This window comes from Manacus candei, unplaced genomic scaffold (assembly GCF_025592945.1).
Source record: "Manacus candei isolate 608988 ecotype Guabito, Panama unplaced genomic scaffold, ASM2559294v1 h1tg000050l, whole genome shotgun sequence".
In the NCBI taxonomy this organism is placed as follows: domain Eukaryota; kingdom Metazoa; phylum Chordata; class Aves; order Passeriformes; family Pipridae; genus Manacus; species Manacus candei.
In genome coordinates, this window is record NW_026138098.1 from 11,513,922 (window position 1) to 11,530,890 (window position 16,969).

General features: G+C 38.8%; 1 protein-coding gene across 4 annotated transcripts in view; it reads left to right on the plus strand.

Annotated features, from left to right (window-relative positions):
• SORCS1 (sortilin related VPS10 domain containing receptor 1) overlaps window positions 1–16,969 on the plus strand; it is a 264,539-nt gene that overhangs the window by 173,086 nt on the left and 74,484 nt on the right. For all 4 annotated transcript variants that reach the window (XM_051800441.1, XM_051800444.1, XM_051800443.1 and 1 more), the window contains one exon: window positions 13,063–13,127. In XM_051800441.1, coding sequence (XP_051656401.1) covers window positions 13,063–13,127 — 65 coding nt within the window. The remainder of the gene's footprint in view (window positions 1–13,062; window positions 13,128–16,969) is intronic.

Consider the following 16,969-nt stretch of genomic DNA (forward strand, 5'->3'; position numbering starts at 1 on the left):
GTGTTTCCATTCAGGTTTCCAGCTGTATGAATCAGCCATGTGTGAGTTCCTCCTGCTGAATCTTTGAATGTCAGTTGTTTTATGGCAATGGCAAAACATTAGCAAGTCTGATGCCAGAGTTACCTTGCAGAAGTATCAGGGCTTTTTGTCACTAATGCAAGTTGAACTCTTTGCTGCATTAGTGTATACCATAGGATTTGTATCTAAATTCACTTAGGGGCATTACCTACATGGCTGTGATAGAATTCGAGGCATCCATAATGCATGAGTTGACTTAAATTATATAGTCCAAATCAAAGATAAGGTTTTTCTTGCATTTTACCTTATTTCTCTTTTTGCTTACACTGGTGTAAATCTGTGAGATTTCTCATCAACTCTTCATGGAAGCAGCAGTATGCCTGTGAGCAGAAGTGGGCTTACATCTTGTGAATATGCCTTTCAAAGAGAAGCTTTGAAATCAGGAGGAGCTGAACCCAATGGTTAAAATAAGACCCCCATGGTAGTTTCTAAACTATAAATTTCTGCCAAACCCACAGGTTTTGAACATATCAAGATTCAGGAATGGTTCAGTCAAATATTTTCTTTTAATTTATAAAAAATGTAAGAGCTCTAGGTCAAATTTACTTCTAAAGTTAAATTTATATTTAGTCTGCAAAGGATATACCATAGATTTTGTTTGCTGCTCCTGCTATTTAATCCTTTCTCAGAACCTGTGTTAGCTGAAGCTTTTACAAGCTAAATTTCATTTTTGGCTTAAACTTGTTTTCATGTAAGTGTCTGTAGACAGACATGTGTGTATTTCTTTCCTGTAGAATTCTTAAAAGGGTCTCAAAATTTCAGATGCAAACACACAGCTCTACACATCTGTTTTTTTCTGGGCTAATAAAAGCCCAGTCACAGAAATCTGGGTACCCAGTCTTTGAGATGTCCGGCAAAATTGTAATCACTGAAGAGGGTCAGAGAGATGGAAAGACTGTCCCTGTATCCCCATATTCTGTACAGTGCTCCCAACCTTTTGAAGTTTCCTGTCATTGCTTACAGATCTCGTTTATTGTAAATTGAGATGATGGGTGCCTGCAATAAAAATAATGACGAAAATTATCATTTTCCCTTTCTATGGAGCTCAAACTTTGAAGGCCTCTTAGAACCTAACAAATAAGACAACTCAGGCTTGGAACTTCAAAGGCAAAGAGTAAGTTAAAAGATGAAAAGATGTTGCAACCACCCATCTAACTTCCCTACAGCCAAAAACAAAGCATGAATCTGCAAGCCTGTGTTTTCACCTTGAGTAGAATGTCCTTTGTATAACACATCTCAGTGTAACCTAGACTGTACTTCTGCTATCAAAAGTAAAAATAATCAAACTTGGGGAGACAGTGTTGCATCTTATTATGACCATCATCACTCTGGAAAAAAAAATACTGTTAACTGCAATTCTATGGACACTGTCTGTTCTCAAACCCATCTATAGTAGAAAAGAGCTGTGCACGTGTAATTGAGAACCTGTACCCCACAGAGAGCAACACTGGGCTTTTCTATGCACTTCCATTCCTGTGCAGACAAGTAACCTGAGGATAAGAAACACTGAAGTGCTGAAGCAGAAGGGCAGCCCTTTGCACTCAATGTGTGACCACTGCTGACTCCCCATGCAAGGAAAGCAGAAGGGAACTGGAATATAAGAGGGTGCAGGAGTACAGTTGAAATCCAAATTTCTGCAGCAACATCTCTGTATCTAGTGCTGGTGCACAAGGTGGATAAAGCCTTGCTCAGTGCCCTATGGTTTGTTGTTGGTAGGGGTTTCTTTAATTATTTTGACAAGGAAAAATGCAGTCTTATGAACCTGTTAAGCCAGAAGAATGACTTCAACTTCACTTATTCTTCAGAGCAGAAATAAATAGTGAAGTAAAACGTCTCGAAGTCACAACTTTTCAAGAAAAGCAGAATGTGGGGTTACTCTCTCCTGTTGCTGGTGCTTTCTCTAATTTAAATGTGTTGGAAGGAATCAACCAGGACACAGCAGTAATGGGCAGAGAATGAGGGATATTTTCTGTTATCTAAGGAAGGCTGAGGAGTTGCTTTAATACAGATCGCTTTCAATACTGTCTAAACTAAGACTTCTCTAAAAGTGGAATACACAAAGCAAGGCCTGCATTTAGTTACACTGCTTCTTTTGATAGGAAGGGTCATCTGGAAGACTTTAAAGACTTTTACATGGATCTGAAGGGTTGGTGAAACCAAAGATGCGTTTTCCTTATTGCTCACTGATATTTTCATTGCTATTTTAGTTTCTCATATTGCCTTGTAAATAGTTTGTGGGTCACTCTAAGTCTTGTGAATAAACACCACTGGGCTTCCTAGTTTTAGTGTTGAGAAGGCTCTACCTGCAAATGCTGTCAGAGAATTTTTAGTGTCTTTTACAGCTGCATTTCTTATATATATTTCCAGGAGAATTTTCTTCTTTATTTGCTTATTTTTCGGCTGCTCCATGAAACACTGCCTTCTACTGCTACCCCAGAGAAATTTAACCCCGTGAAGGAAAACACTGAAGCAATCTGATAATGCCTACTACATAACTCTGAGAAAACACTCTGTGTGGACACAATTCAGCTCCTTGTAACTAATATGTATTTTGTATTCTTGCATCCTCTCATTAAGAGGAGTCATTAACATGGAAATAGAATATTTGTTTATTCAGAGCTCTTCTGTTCTCCCTTTTCACTCTTCCACCTGCAGCTCCAAGTGGTGCCTGACATCCACACTTGTGATGAAAGAAATGTAATGTCACTTTGTGGAGGTAGATATAAGGTGAGAGATGAACGGATGAACTCAAACCATTAAAATTAAAGTACTGGAGTTTTCTTGTCTTAAAAATACCACCAAACAACAAAATAAAACACATGTAGAAAAAGGGAATCTGTAATTTTCTAATTCATTAAAAGGTTGTGAAGACACATTTGTGCTGGGCAGGCTTTAATGATGGACTACTATAAAACAGACATCTCTAATAATTGCTATAATTTGGGTACCATCACATATCTGTTTGCATAATCTAAGCATGTGAAAGTGGTATACTGAGGAAAATGTAATCCACTCAGAGAGTCAACCACGTTATGTGTCAGATGGAGACATGAAAGAATCCACACTGCATACAACCCCGAGGCATGGCAGTTCTGCACTGTATCAACAGTTTTCATGTTTTTTATAATTTCTATGGCAGCTTCTTGAGATTTTGCTGTTAAATGTACTGTGACAGAAAAATACATGAAAGTTATCAAGGTACTTGGTAATTCTGGAACTGTGCTCTATGAAAATACGCTAATTACTAGGAAGAAATATTCTAAGTGATAAATACTTCATCAGGGTAATACAGGAACAGCAAGTTAATGTAACATGGATTATTGCTGATAGCACAGTGTTTACTGATGTAGTTGACATTAGGGGAAGAGAATGCAGTAGATCCTAGTTTAAAAAAGTTGGATAAATGCTTTATCTAAATACTTCTGAGTTTATTTTTGTGACACTTGGTCATTTTTGATGTACATTCCTATGATGGAATTTTACTGGTGAAGATGCTGATTTGTAGTGAATACAAATGTGAACACAATTGGCCCATCAGTTATGTTGGGAATTACATTGCATTTTTCTTCTTTTTTTAAAGTGGCCCAGTCATCTAGTCAAAGTTCACTAATGATACTTGTGACTTGCAAATCCAAATATCCATGACCAGTGGTTGCAAAAAACCTGGTCAAAGTGCATATAGTTCAATATGGCCAAAATATATATGCAGACATTCATTGCTCATTAAAAGACAGGTTTTTATTCTAGTCCTCAGATCAAGTCATGCCTTCCACCAGAAATTATTTTCTGAAAGTCAGTAAGTCAAAGTATCACAATTGGAGCTGTCTGTAAAAAAAATTAGAATATAAGGTTGAAAATCTCATTAAAATATCTGGAAAACATAATTTTTTTAAATCAAAATGAAACATTTTACTTTTTAATTCTAATCAAAACCCAATCTTGAAAAACTTGAGGGGGAGAGGGAAGAAATAAAACCGAATAATAAAAGTGTCTTTAAAACTAACATAAAATGAACAGTACAGAAGCCCAGCTAGTAAATTATATCATCAAGTTATAATCATTATCTATACAATGGTATTGATTTTATTTTTTTACTTATTTGGGTATTGCACACAGCCCAGCAAGTGGGAGAAATACAAAAGAAATACAACTCCATACTTCAAGATCAGAGAGCTGTAGCACCTTTCCTTTGAAAACACTCTGAGAGAGTTGGGGTTGTTCAGCCCAGAGAAGAGAAGGCTCTGGGGAGACCTTAGGGCCTCTTCTAGTACCTAAAGGGGCTACAAGAGAGCTGGAGGGGGATTTTTGACAAGGACATGGAGTGATAAGGAAAGGGGTAATGGCTTCAAACTGGAAAAGGGTGGATTTAGAATAGATATTGAGAAGAAATTTTTTACTGTGAGGGTGGTGAGGCCCTGGCACAGGTTTTGCAGAGAAGCTGTGGCTGCCCCATCCCTAGAAGGGTTCAAGGCCAGGTTGGATGGGGTTTTGAGCAACCTCTTTTGTGGAAGGTGTCCCTGCCCATGGCAGGAGATTGGGAACTAGATGATCTTTAAGGTCCCTTCCAACCTAAACCATTTATGATTTCCAGTAGGGTCATGACTTCATGATGTTAATGATTCCCTGAAGAAATTAAACATGTGTCAGTTTGATAAGAGCTGTTTCTAGGTCTCCACTCCATCTTGTGTTTTTCTGAGGATAAGAAGGAGAAGCAAATGGAGACAAATATTGTAAAAGAAGCAACCAACCAACCTTTCCCCTCAAATAATACAAAGATATGCACACATACTGAAGGGGAAAAAAACTGGTAAGCAACTGGGAGGACAGATGAGTAGATAGGGCTATATTTGTGTTTCTTATATGAGTAGTGGGAAAGGAAGTTAATCTTCACAGTATAATTATAGAGTATATATCTTTTCTAGAGGAGGCTGGAGACTATATTTTAAAAGCTCTGACTGTGTTCATTGGAGCAGCTGAAAGAGCTGAAAATTAAGGAGAAAAGGTGTCACAACCCTGTTAAAAACTTCATTATATTCAAGCAGTTGGAGCGAACTGGGAAAACAGTCCCAGTGTTTTTGTCAGATCTTGGCTTGGTGAGATTTGCACACCCACCCAGGTGGGCTGAAACAATTTAAATGGCACAGTATCTAGGCTGTTTACAAATGATGCTGTGTATGGCTGAACAAGACCTTTTAATCACTGCAGGGCAACTGCTGGAGGCTGGTGGGAAAGATGCCAATCAAAGTGCATTGTGACAATCTCTCCAGAAAATCATCCACTTGATCTAGCGCACAAACCATATTCTATGAGTTGAAGTGTACCAGAAATTTAATTAAAAATTTATGTATTTCACAGCTTAAATATGGTGGATATGGGCACATGCTAGAGGAACCCATGTCACTTTTCAGGACATCTGAATTAAGCAACCAACTGATGGGGAATAGCAAGAGTTGTAGGGCTGCCCTTCTGCTTCAACACTTCAGTGCTTTTTTATCCTCAGGTTACTTGGCAACCCAGAAATGGAAATACATAGAAAATTTTCCTTAGTTTTCTTTTTTTTTTATTTCCCTGCATTGAACACCAAACATTTGTTTCCAGTTTGGCTTTGAGAGAAAGTCAGACTGAAGGTCTATCTGTAGCTCTTTCTTTGTGATACAAATGAAATCTCCCAGATTTATCTTGGGAATGAGGATTTTGTTCCTGTCTGGCTTCCAGAGTTACAAACTCCCCAGCCCCATGTGGATTAGCAAGGACAGAAAAAAGACATGCAGCATTCTCTTTCTCTTGTTGTTAAAAGCTCAGTTAGACTCTGGATTTATGATAAGGATTAGTTCTTAAGAAACTGAGATCCAAAATACATGATTTCTTCTCTGGATAAGATTGAGAGAATTATGAAGTCACACAGCAGCAATTGGTAACCCTCTGGTCCACTGAGTCTAAAATAACCAGATCCTCTGGTCCCAGCAGTTTCTTGAGAGACCTTGTAACTCATAATCAAAGTAGGATTCATCAGAGCAAAGTATAACTTCTCAGTCCCAAATCCCTAGTCTGGCAGAGTTCCACAATGTGAGTGAAAAAGGGTTCTCAGCCCTTTTTGCGTGTCATGGGGACTCTAGAGATGGGTGTAAAATAATAATTAGAATGTTCTTCTAAAAAGTCAGAACTGAGCAGAATCCTGACTGTTTACCTGACTGCCCTCTTTCTTCCCCTAGAGTCTCGTCCTCCAGTTCTGAATAGGGAGAATAGGTATATACACCTGAAAAAGCTTTTTGAGACCAAGGAGCCCCAGTCTGATTGATGTGTAGGTTGATGTGTTTTGGTTTTCCCAGTTCAGCAGATTTATCTTAAAAAAATCATCCAGAGATACTTTATAAATGCGTACAGGCTCCCACGAGCTTCAGCTTCTCTCCATCATCCACTTTCCCTCGTTAAAGTTCTGCAGAAGTAGGCAAACATCCATATACGAGGTTCAGAATCTTGATTTGGGTGCTACTCAGTAGCCTGCAGTGCTCTGCAGGACCTGGAACCTGTCAGTCTCCAAAGGGCATTGGGGTAAGCAGCTGATTTCTCTGTATGCACCTATAAAGGACAGACCTTGAGAAGGTGAAGCAGTTTCACAGTTAAGCTACCTGTGGATTCATCTAGATCTGTGTCAGGAATGTTTGTTTCACTGCTGTGTTGTGTTGTAGGTTTAATGAGTAGCACACTGTGTTACCAGAGTTGACTTTGCACTCTTGCTCTAAATGACTTGCTGGCTTCCTCCAGAGCTTCCTGACTCAGGGCCACAGCACTACAAGATGTGTCTTAACACAGTGGGAAATTGTGATCCTATTAGGCTGTACCAGCAGAGAAGCTGTAAGTCACGTAGGTTTGGTTTATGATATCAGGGAGCTGAGTTCAGAGGGTATAACTAGGGGGTACCTTCTTCATTCTCTCCCTTCAAGCCAAATTGTAGTCTTAAGTTTCCTGCAAGATGAGAAAAAGAGATATAGGACAGGAGGGCTATCTTAAAATCAGGATCTAATCCTAGTAACTGAATTTTATCCACTTAATTTAGATTGTTATTTTAAGACATTCCTCCCACCCAATGTTATGAACAATAGATAGCTACCTCCCTGAGAATTCACATCCATCTATTTCAGAGATTTAGCCAAGTTGCCTCTCTGGAGCTTCCCACAGAAAGCTGTGGTGTTACTGCAGCAGAGGAGAGGGCTTGGTTTGCTACTGTCCTCAAAGCTGTGGGGTGTATACACAGCATGGTGTGGAAGCCTGTGGATAATTGTGCTCTAGGGCTGTAAAAAGGGATGGTGAGAGTAGAAGGGACTCCCCATGGCCTGGAAATGACACCACTACCCCCGTTTACCTGCTCATCTATTCTAGTGTTAGCAGCAACAACCACCTGTTTTTCTGTCAGTGCTGTGAGGTGGCACAACTAGGAGAAATTAGGCTTTAGTCACTTAACTGCTATTTTCTGTCAGTTCTAGAGAAAAGGTGACAAACTGAGTAAAGCATACCATAGGATGGATTTGGCCCAGTGGCTGCCAGCTGAATTGCGCAAAATGGTGTCTGATTGCATCTGACTGGACAATGTGGGAAAGAATAGAGCAGAGATGTAGCAGGGAAAATATAATTAAATTAATATCAGGGCAGATTTATTAGCCAAATATGAAGAAATGAAGTGCTGATTTATGCCTATCTGGAATCTGGTCCTTTGTTTTTAAAACATGTCTGGAGAATGTGGTTAAGTTAAAGCTAGAAAGAAGTCCTTAAAGTAGGAATAGTAAAATCTGTGAAATTTCACATAATAGGGACTGAACTAAAGAAACCACAAGAATTACCTCCCACACTAAGCTTCCTGGGACAGATTCACTGATCTCTGCAAGCAAAAAAGGAGCAGAGAGTATCTGCAAAGTCCTCATGGAGTCAATATAGTAGTAAAAGAAAAAGAGCCTGGAGGACTCTCAAGCTCTATTTTTGTCTCTGCCACACAGCAACTGTGTGATCTTGGTCAAATCAATGAGGTCCCTGTGCTCTTGACTAATCAGTGAAGTTTATCCATAAAGCTGAGAACAAAAATTTTCCTCAGCCCCTGTTTCTAACTTGGTCTCCTTGTCTCGTACTTTTCCATAGGTCTTGAACAAATCAGTAGCATGCAGGGAAGGTTACTTAAAGGTCGATTGTCAAGTGCTTTTGTATCTTTGGACAAAAAGCTCCCTGTTCAGTGCTACATGTTACTATTTTTATGAATGGCAATTAGGATTTAAAGTGTTACAGAAGCATCAGTGGGACCAAAAAGTTGATGCTACCGGGGACTCCATGAGCGTCATCCACTGTTGTTTTCATTCTGTCCTTAAAAACATAAACCTGCCATTCACTAAGTTGAAATAAGCTGTCTGTTTTTTAACATGATATCTCCCAGAGGCGGTGGGGGAGCTGGTTTTGCATTGGCAAGATTTACGATAAGGGATTCGCATGGATGCTGAGGCTAAAGGAAGATAAATCCCCAAAGGCAAATTCTACCAATAATTGAATTACAAAACCATTATCATGTGCTGAACAGAGCAACTTTATAGCTCTATTGTGACAGGATAAAGCTTGTTAGAATATTTATGTTCATAGGACAACTTTGGCATAAGGATCTCTAAGAGTACATTCTCCTCCACCTGTCTTGTTGCAGCTAGTTAGTCTTTCTGTGTCATGCAGTATATGTGGAAATAGGGATGTGCTTAAATTGGGACTGGGAAAAAGGAATGCTGAAGGTCAGGAGACATCTCAAAATAAGTAACATGTTAAGAACAAAGTCATCTGCAGAATGCAACAGAGGCAAATGAACATTTTAAATAATGACTAGTCAGGCTGGATTTTCCAAGCAATGTGTCAGTTTTCTGTTTGGTATTGCATTGTAGCCACTTCTGAGCTACTCTGAGTCAGTTTTGATAAGTTCAAAATGGCCAGAACTGTATGGGTCTCATTCCATCCACGTTAGAAGAGGCATGCTGTTATTTGTCATTTATCAGCTGTCCTTTGCTGCATGAACAAGTCATACCTGTTTATCCCCCAAAGAAGGTGAGGTATAGTTATAGGAGTCCTAATTCTGCACTTGCTCATTTCTTCTGAGACATGGGAAAGCTGCATAATGTCTCTGTCCTCATGTAAACAATGAAGGACATTCGCACTGGTTCTGTCTGTGAAAAGGACACAGTAGCATTTCTATTCTTCCAGCCTTTCATTCTGGGCCATTTGCATTGAAGATTATGTAAAATAACAATGTCTTTTATTGCCTGACTTAAAAGATCTTTGATCTTGGCTGCTGTGAGCATGTATGATACAAGGAATACATATGGAAAGACTGCCATAAAGTTTCTTGTGCATATAGTCCCAGATATGGTTTGACTGTGTCTGAAGTCAATTATCCAAAACCAAAAGCACCCAAAGCTACTTTCCAGAATGCACAAACCCTTGAGATGCAGTCCTTATTGTGTGGTGTTTCAAGTTCTTTGTTTAGGAAAAAATGGTAGTTTGAAATTAGGTGCACCAAATGGAAACTTTTGCTTTCTTCACAATGATGCCTTTTTGCAGTTCTAAGTGGTCTGACTGCCTTACAAGCCTCATCAGTTCCCAGCATCCATAAACAATTGCTTTTGTCCCTGGAAGTGAAAAAAGATAGAAGAGGTGGAAACTCCAGGATAACAGGGTCTCTATTGAATTTTCTTGGCTCAGAAGAGCTGACAGGCCAAGGAAGCCAAGGTTTTAGAAATGTTTCAGACAGAGAAGATGGCAAGGGGTTGGTCACTACAGAAATATGCCAACTAGCATTTACTGTGCAATGGGCAGTGCCAGGCTGCTTTTGTTTAACTCAGTCTAGTTCTTAACCAGAGGATGATTTGGGGTCTTTTCCCTTTGCTGCTTCTCACGGTGGATATAGAATCTGCATTCAGAGCAATTACTGCACTGCAGCCAGTGATATCGATTTGTGAGGCTCTCAAGTGTAGATGACTACTTAGCAGGCTTGATGATGATTAAAATTTTAGGAAGCAACTTTGTAATAGGACTGCGGGGGTCCTACATTTTTCAAAATGTAAGCATCTCCAGTGTAAAGGCAGTGAGGTCATTGCCTTCCACTCCTCTCAGCTTTTCTAAATCCTCATTTTCCCAAAAGATTTTTTTTCTTTTTTTTTCTATCTTTTTCATTTTTCAAAATGTCCAGACAATTATAGCAACAAAACAGTAAAAGTTAATCACAAAAATACAATAGGCACCATTCAACAGAAAGTATTGCAAGGATATCCCCTGAAGTTTCAGGGAGTATTACGAAAAGCCTGAGATTAAAGGGACAGACAAAGGGCATGCTGGCATTTTACCACAAAGTGAAAACATAGACTGCGGCAAGAAGAAAAGTTTGTGGATATATGAGGGTTTGGTCTTTGAGAATGAATGCGGAAAGGGAAGAATGGATTTGAGAAATGGATGAGAAGAAAGAACTGCCAACATAATGAACAAAAGTTTGCTCAGAATAGGGAATGGCAAAGAGAAGGCTGCCCGGGACCTTTAATTACAATCCCCTTGTAATTACCCCTTTAATTACAATTCATAGTTTATCTGTAATTTGTGTTTTTAAAGGTAGATAATAAACATATTTCAGGTCTTTAGGGTTACCTGCTTTGGGACTGTTGCCTAAAATGGAAGAAAAGTTTTCATCGTTGTCATCACATTTCTAAGTTGCAGGTGTTAGGAGATATCAAAGGAAAGGAAACCTTTGAGTAGATGAATAATGTTTATCACCAGTCATGTTTCAGCCATCCTTGTTCTGTACATCCTTAGGACAACTGATGGCCTAATTCTGCCTTGAACTGGAGCTTCTGCAGTCCCAATACTGGCTGTTGTAGTGTGAGACAAAGTAATATGCAGGTGACTACAGCTACAGCTGTAGCCTTATAACTTTCAGGGGTTTATGAGTCCTGATTTTTATATGGTTCTCTTAAATCATCTAAGATTTTAATATAAATTATGGCTCATATCAGCAGTGAAAGTAACAGTGACAATCACACCCCATCCATCAGTGAGATATATCATTCTGAATTGGCTGTCTTTGCTAGAGAAGATGCAACAGAGGTTTTTCTTGGGGTCAGAATAGGACTGTGAGGAGGAAAATCACAAAACACGTAACTGTAGACTCGTATGCTTTAACTAGGGCAACAAGTTCTTTGCTGGATAAATACCATTGTTGTGTGTCTCTGAAGAGACAAAGTGCTCAAATTCATGGAATATATTCCTTGTTTCTTTGCAGAGTTTACATCCCCATGGGGGTGTGTGAGGTCAGGAGGAGGAATGCACTGACAAAGCTGGACTGTGTTTTCTGTTCTTCAGCCCAGTTCCAGGTGGGCTATTTTAATAGTCCCAGTATTTAAAGCCCACTTAAATAAACAAGTCTGAAGAGGAGATATGCCATATTGTAAGCTTAGTCCTTCTACCTTTTTTTAGCCCTATTTGTCACTGGCATCTATCTATGTTGAACTGAATTGTAACCAGCAGGCCCAGCATTTTGGCTCTAAACTTGCTGATGATGGCAGGTATAAGAAAAATGCCCTAGGAAGGTGTTTCTTTACCACCCACTTGGTGTCAATTGTCAGGAAGCAGAGATTTTAAATGGAGGTTGAATGTTTAGGAGAATAAGACCTTGCCATAAACTTTATTAAAAATGGAGAAGAGGTGAAAGCAATGCTGGCTTAGAGTATTTTCTGAAAATTCAGTTCCCAGAAAAGGAGAACAAAAAAATCCAAACCTTTTCTAGTTGGTGGATTGCTACAGATTTTGTCAAGCAAAGCTAAGGATTAATCAGGACACAGATAACCTTGTTATTGTTAACATTTTTATAATAGTTATTAGTTAATGCACATGATGATTAAGCTCTGGAGGTGCCTCTGATTGCAGTCAGTGGGAACTGAATTAAGGTCTAAATCACTGTTTGAATCTCACTTCTGATTTCTTAAAAAATAATGAGGCTCTGAACAGAACATCTAATTTGTCTATCACTGGAAATGAATGCATATCTTCCCTCATGGTTCTATTAACTTGGAGGTCAGGCAGCTAACAAGAAACTGTTGTTTAACCCTTAGGTTTAATCTGGGATTATGACTTGAGTTATAGGACTAAGACCAGAAACAAGGCTGATTATCAGAGATGCTGCTGAGGCTGCTGTACAGTGGGATTGGTACATTCTTGCAGTAAGCATTTCCATAGTTCAGACTGTCTGTCAAACCACTGGCCATTTGGATTCTTCCAAGGAGTTGATGAGGCCAGACCAGGGGAACCTTAACAATGGAAGCAGAGCTGGGTTCCATAAACCCCTATTTGTCATACTCATTATCTCTATTTGTTACTTGTTAATTCAGAGTGAACAAACAGTCATTTTCTGAGTCAATGTGACATTTCTTTTATTAATGAAACACGTTTTTATTAGATCCGAAGTAATAAAATGTCCCAGGATAAAATGAGTTTTTAAAACTTCTTAATTAATGAGGGAACATTGATCATTAAGAGTGTCAATTAAGCAAATGTGCATAAAATGTCCAATATAAAGGAACAGCTATAATTAGTATGATGGCAATGCTATTATCTCATCTATTAAAGTCTTCTGTATCCCACCCTGAACTGAAGTGCATCCTTCTGACCAAACCAGAAGACACATCAAAATGGCAGGTGTCAACGGGAACAGAAACAGGTAAGTGTCCATGTGGAAAGAAGTGAAGGGATCAGATAAAGAACTCATAAGTACAATGGCATTGATTAGATAACATGGTAGAATTTCTTTAAAATATTCAACTTTATTTTAGGGAAAACTCCAAAATGCTTTCAAAGCTATCAGTTCTTATTTGTGAGTATGAGTTTATGTTCACTTAAACAGGATCTCCTGTGAAACTAATTTCTCAGACATTCATGGTATATGTTGTTTTTAATACCTTTATCTCAATCTGTCTTTTACAGGTCTATGATGGGGAATGGTAGAGAGCCTGATCTCGTGCACCTGGAGGCAAAGACAGCGGATGGTCGTAAGTAGATCAGCTTTTAAATATTGTGGTATACTGGACTGTCCTCATATTCTTGTAACCACACAATATGACAGTAGAAATCTGACTTCTTTTTAGTTGTTCACTCATTTAATATGAGTGGTTTGGCTGTTTCAAGTCAGGTCTGTCAGAAGACAGGCATTTCCAGAAAGGCAAAAAGTTGGGTTTAACAGGCTGTGAAAGGAGCCGAGAACATGGTAAGGAAGAATAGGTGATAAGCAGTAATTGGAGCTACTCCACAGAGCACTTTCATTTCTTCTAATGTGATTTTTGTTGATGGGAACATGACATTGCAGAGAAGTTCCTGAGTCACAAAGTCTAGCTGCTAGTTTTTTCACACAGTACATAGCTTCACCTTGTTCACAGCTTTATAGTTTTAGCAGACCAGGGATACTCTGCCTTAGGTACTGCGTTTGAAAACACCTTGTTTCTCTCTCATTAGAAACCTTTTAATGACCAGCCGAAGTGTATTTTTCACTGTTCCTGCTTGTCCTGTCATTGTCCTTCACATTCACCAGCTCCTTTTCCTCCCTGCTTTGCCTCTTGATGTTTTTTTTTTTCCCATTCCAGGAGCCTCCTTTACCTGCAACTCCAAAATATTCTCCTAATTGACCATAAATTCTCTCAGGTACCCTAAGCCACCCACTGGCCTTTTCTCCTCCCAGCCGTTCTTCCTCAAGGTCTATCTTTGAATTCCACTTTGCAGATCTTTCTCCTTGGATTTCTTTCCCACTCCATTGGATTTTCTCAGGCAGGCATGACACTTGAAAGTCTGGCTGCCATTGATCATCACTATAATTCCATATTGTTTCCTCAGTAAACAGCAGCTTTGCTGCAACATAACAAGAAGATTTTTACCATTTTCAATACAAAAGTATTAACGATGCATTCAATTAATTACTTTTTAAATGGATGAATTTCTCCCTTGAATTTTACCCTCAACTGTGATGGTGTTACTTAAAATGTGTATTTTGTCACTGTAAACTTGAAAACTATCTGAAAAGTTTATTGTGGGGTAATCTGGTTTTTAACTTACGGAAATTTATCTTGAAAGAGAATTTTTTGGAAGATGAATTTTGAGAAGAAACAGTTGTGATAGAAACTATAAAGTTTTAAAGGTTTCCCTGTCAAGATATGCAAAATAGCAAAAGTGAAATAATGTATTATCTCTATTTCTTATCATTTATGATCTATGATTATTATTTCTCCTCTCAATTTCACTTACCAGATATGACACCAGGGCTGGGGACATGAGGCTCTCTGTTTCTTGGGACATGCTAAATGAGAATGAAATATTCTTAACAGTGTCTATTTCAGCACCAAACAGTGCTCTTATAAGTCATTAAGAATTTGTGGTCACTGAGATGAAGGATTACAAGCGATGTTTAAGGAGCTATATTTTGGCGATGTTTTTGAGGGATGTTCAGCTCACAGTGGGCAGAGACAGTGCCACGCACCAAATGCTTTGGATGATCTTTTTGAGTTCTTAGGCTGAAATAAGAACATATTGCACAGCTATCACACTTTTCTACAAAATGCTTCTTGAGTTCTTAACAAATTAGTAAGCTTTATTACAGCGCTTAAGGTGAAAACCAAAAAACAAATACAAGAAACTGGCTTCACTGAGTAATCGGGCATATTAGTAAAAAGAATTGTAGACTAACAGATTATTGCTCAAGAACTGAGCTCTAATAACAGATTCTGCACACTTATATTAGTTTGGTTGTGAGGCAGCACAACTTAAGTATTTCAGTTTAGTCAGTGACAGAACTACTAACTAAATGTTTCAGTGGTGTCAAACTTTCAGCCAGTGGTGACTGCTCTTGCAAACCAGTCCTTTGGATGAAACTTCTGCTAATGAGTCAAAAGGTCCTCAAATCACCTCCTTGGCAGTATAAGAAAATGTGTTGGATTTTCAGTAAGTGCATGCTCTGTTTGGCCTTTTGTTCCAGGGAGTGTTGGTTTCCAGCAGAGGACTATGGTGTGTAGCTGAAAGCAGTAACCTTGGAACATATCACAGCATTTTTTGCCAGATGTTTGGAAGCACTGCAGGTCACAGGATTTAAAGACTGACTGCACATGGTCCTTTATTCTAGTTACCGTGACCAACTCGGTATATACAGGTCTCTTGGCTACTAGAGCTTTCTTTTAAGTACTAAATCAGTCTCCTTTTCTTGCACAAAGTAACCATAAACCTCCAATGGATAGAGAAACCTTGACCTCTGGAATGGAGCAAGTGTGTTGCTACCAGTGGGGTGATAGAGGGAACTGTGCTGAAGTGAGAAAGATACCTTTTTTCCTAACTGAAGGTAATTTACAAATAATTTTCTTGAGGTTTTTATGTTTGGTGTTTTTTTGGTGTTTTTAAAAATATTTTTGCATTTACTTATTTATACTTTGTTTGGAATATCTCTTTTGAGAGTTAACCAAGTGTAAAATTTCAATAAAGGGATTAAGTATGAGAAGGTAAATTTGCCAAAGCAAGACAGGGAGAAAGAAGGAAAGAAAAGGGAGTAGTGTGGAAACAGCCACACACTCTGTGCAATGAAATAAAAGATTATACGAAGTGGAAATAGAAGGGCTAAACAAGAAGCTGCTGAACTCAGTATAAATAAGAAAAAACCTCCTCATTCTTGTGCTGATATATTTTCCAGCGGAAGCTGAATAGTACAACTGCAGCTTTAGGTGAGAAGAAGTAGAAATGTCAGCAGGATACAGGGTTAGCCTTTCTCCCTGACCAAGTCATTTGAGAACATCAGCAACAACCTGGGCTTTCCTTGCTAGAATAACTCTCTGTCTCTGCTCTCTGATTATCATCTGTCTGTGCATTTTATTTATTGTGTTTATTTACATAATGTAAAAGGTTTGCAAGGACCAAAACAAGAGTCTCTTATCAGGCATAAATCAGTATAACTTCAGTGGCATGTTGATTTACACCTGCTGAGGATCTGGCTAGGAATGTTGTTCCTGAGTGCATGTTCTCCCTACATTTTTTTCCCTCAGGATCCAGAAAAATCTGGACTCCTGAACACACTGCGACTTATCACACTAGGGTGCAGGTAAAGATGAACAAAATGAGTACAGTCTGTTCAATATAGTTGTATTGATGGAGACAGATTTGCAGGGCTAATCATAACCATTTATGTTTTTAATCCTCTTTGTGTAAATTTTGGAGAGCACTGTGCAAATTTTCATCTAGAGAAATGTGATGGTTTTGTTTATTTTTTAAAGGCTTCAGGCCCAATCCAATTCAATCTGGGACCGAGAGTATATAGTAAAACTTTTTCTTCTGGTTGGAAGAAGTTCATATGAACGTTATCTCACATTTCCACTTGTACGCTTGGATATCCCTGGTGTTCCACTTTGATTTTGGAACAGGATCAAAGGCGAGCTTGCAAAGTCAGCAGGAATTGTGATTTTTTTTTGTCTAGGCTCAGATCAACACCCCAGGAAGATAATTAATCCCCTACAGTTCTTAACCCTATGATAAGCTTCTCTTTGTTACATTCACCATCACAGTCAGCAGGCAGAGCGATGGTGGAAGTTAAATTTAGGTTTGCTCAAATGCAACTTGAAGTGCTTTCAGAAGGTGGAAACTTAATGACATGTGGGGTTTAGGTTTGTAAAGAATACACAAGTCCTGAAAGATCCAAAATTAATGGGCTTATCTGATTTGAGCTAGGGAGGATTATCCCAGTAAGGCCTGATTCAAGTTAATTAACATGGGAAGTAATTTTTATTCAGGTGGGTGCCTACTGAGGAATCCAGTTGGTGAGAATTAGAAAGATAGATTCCTACAAAGCATTTGGAACTAACTGGGTAGT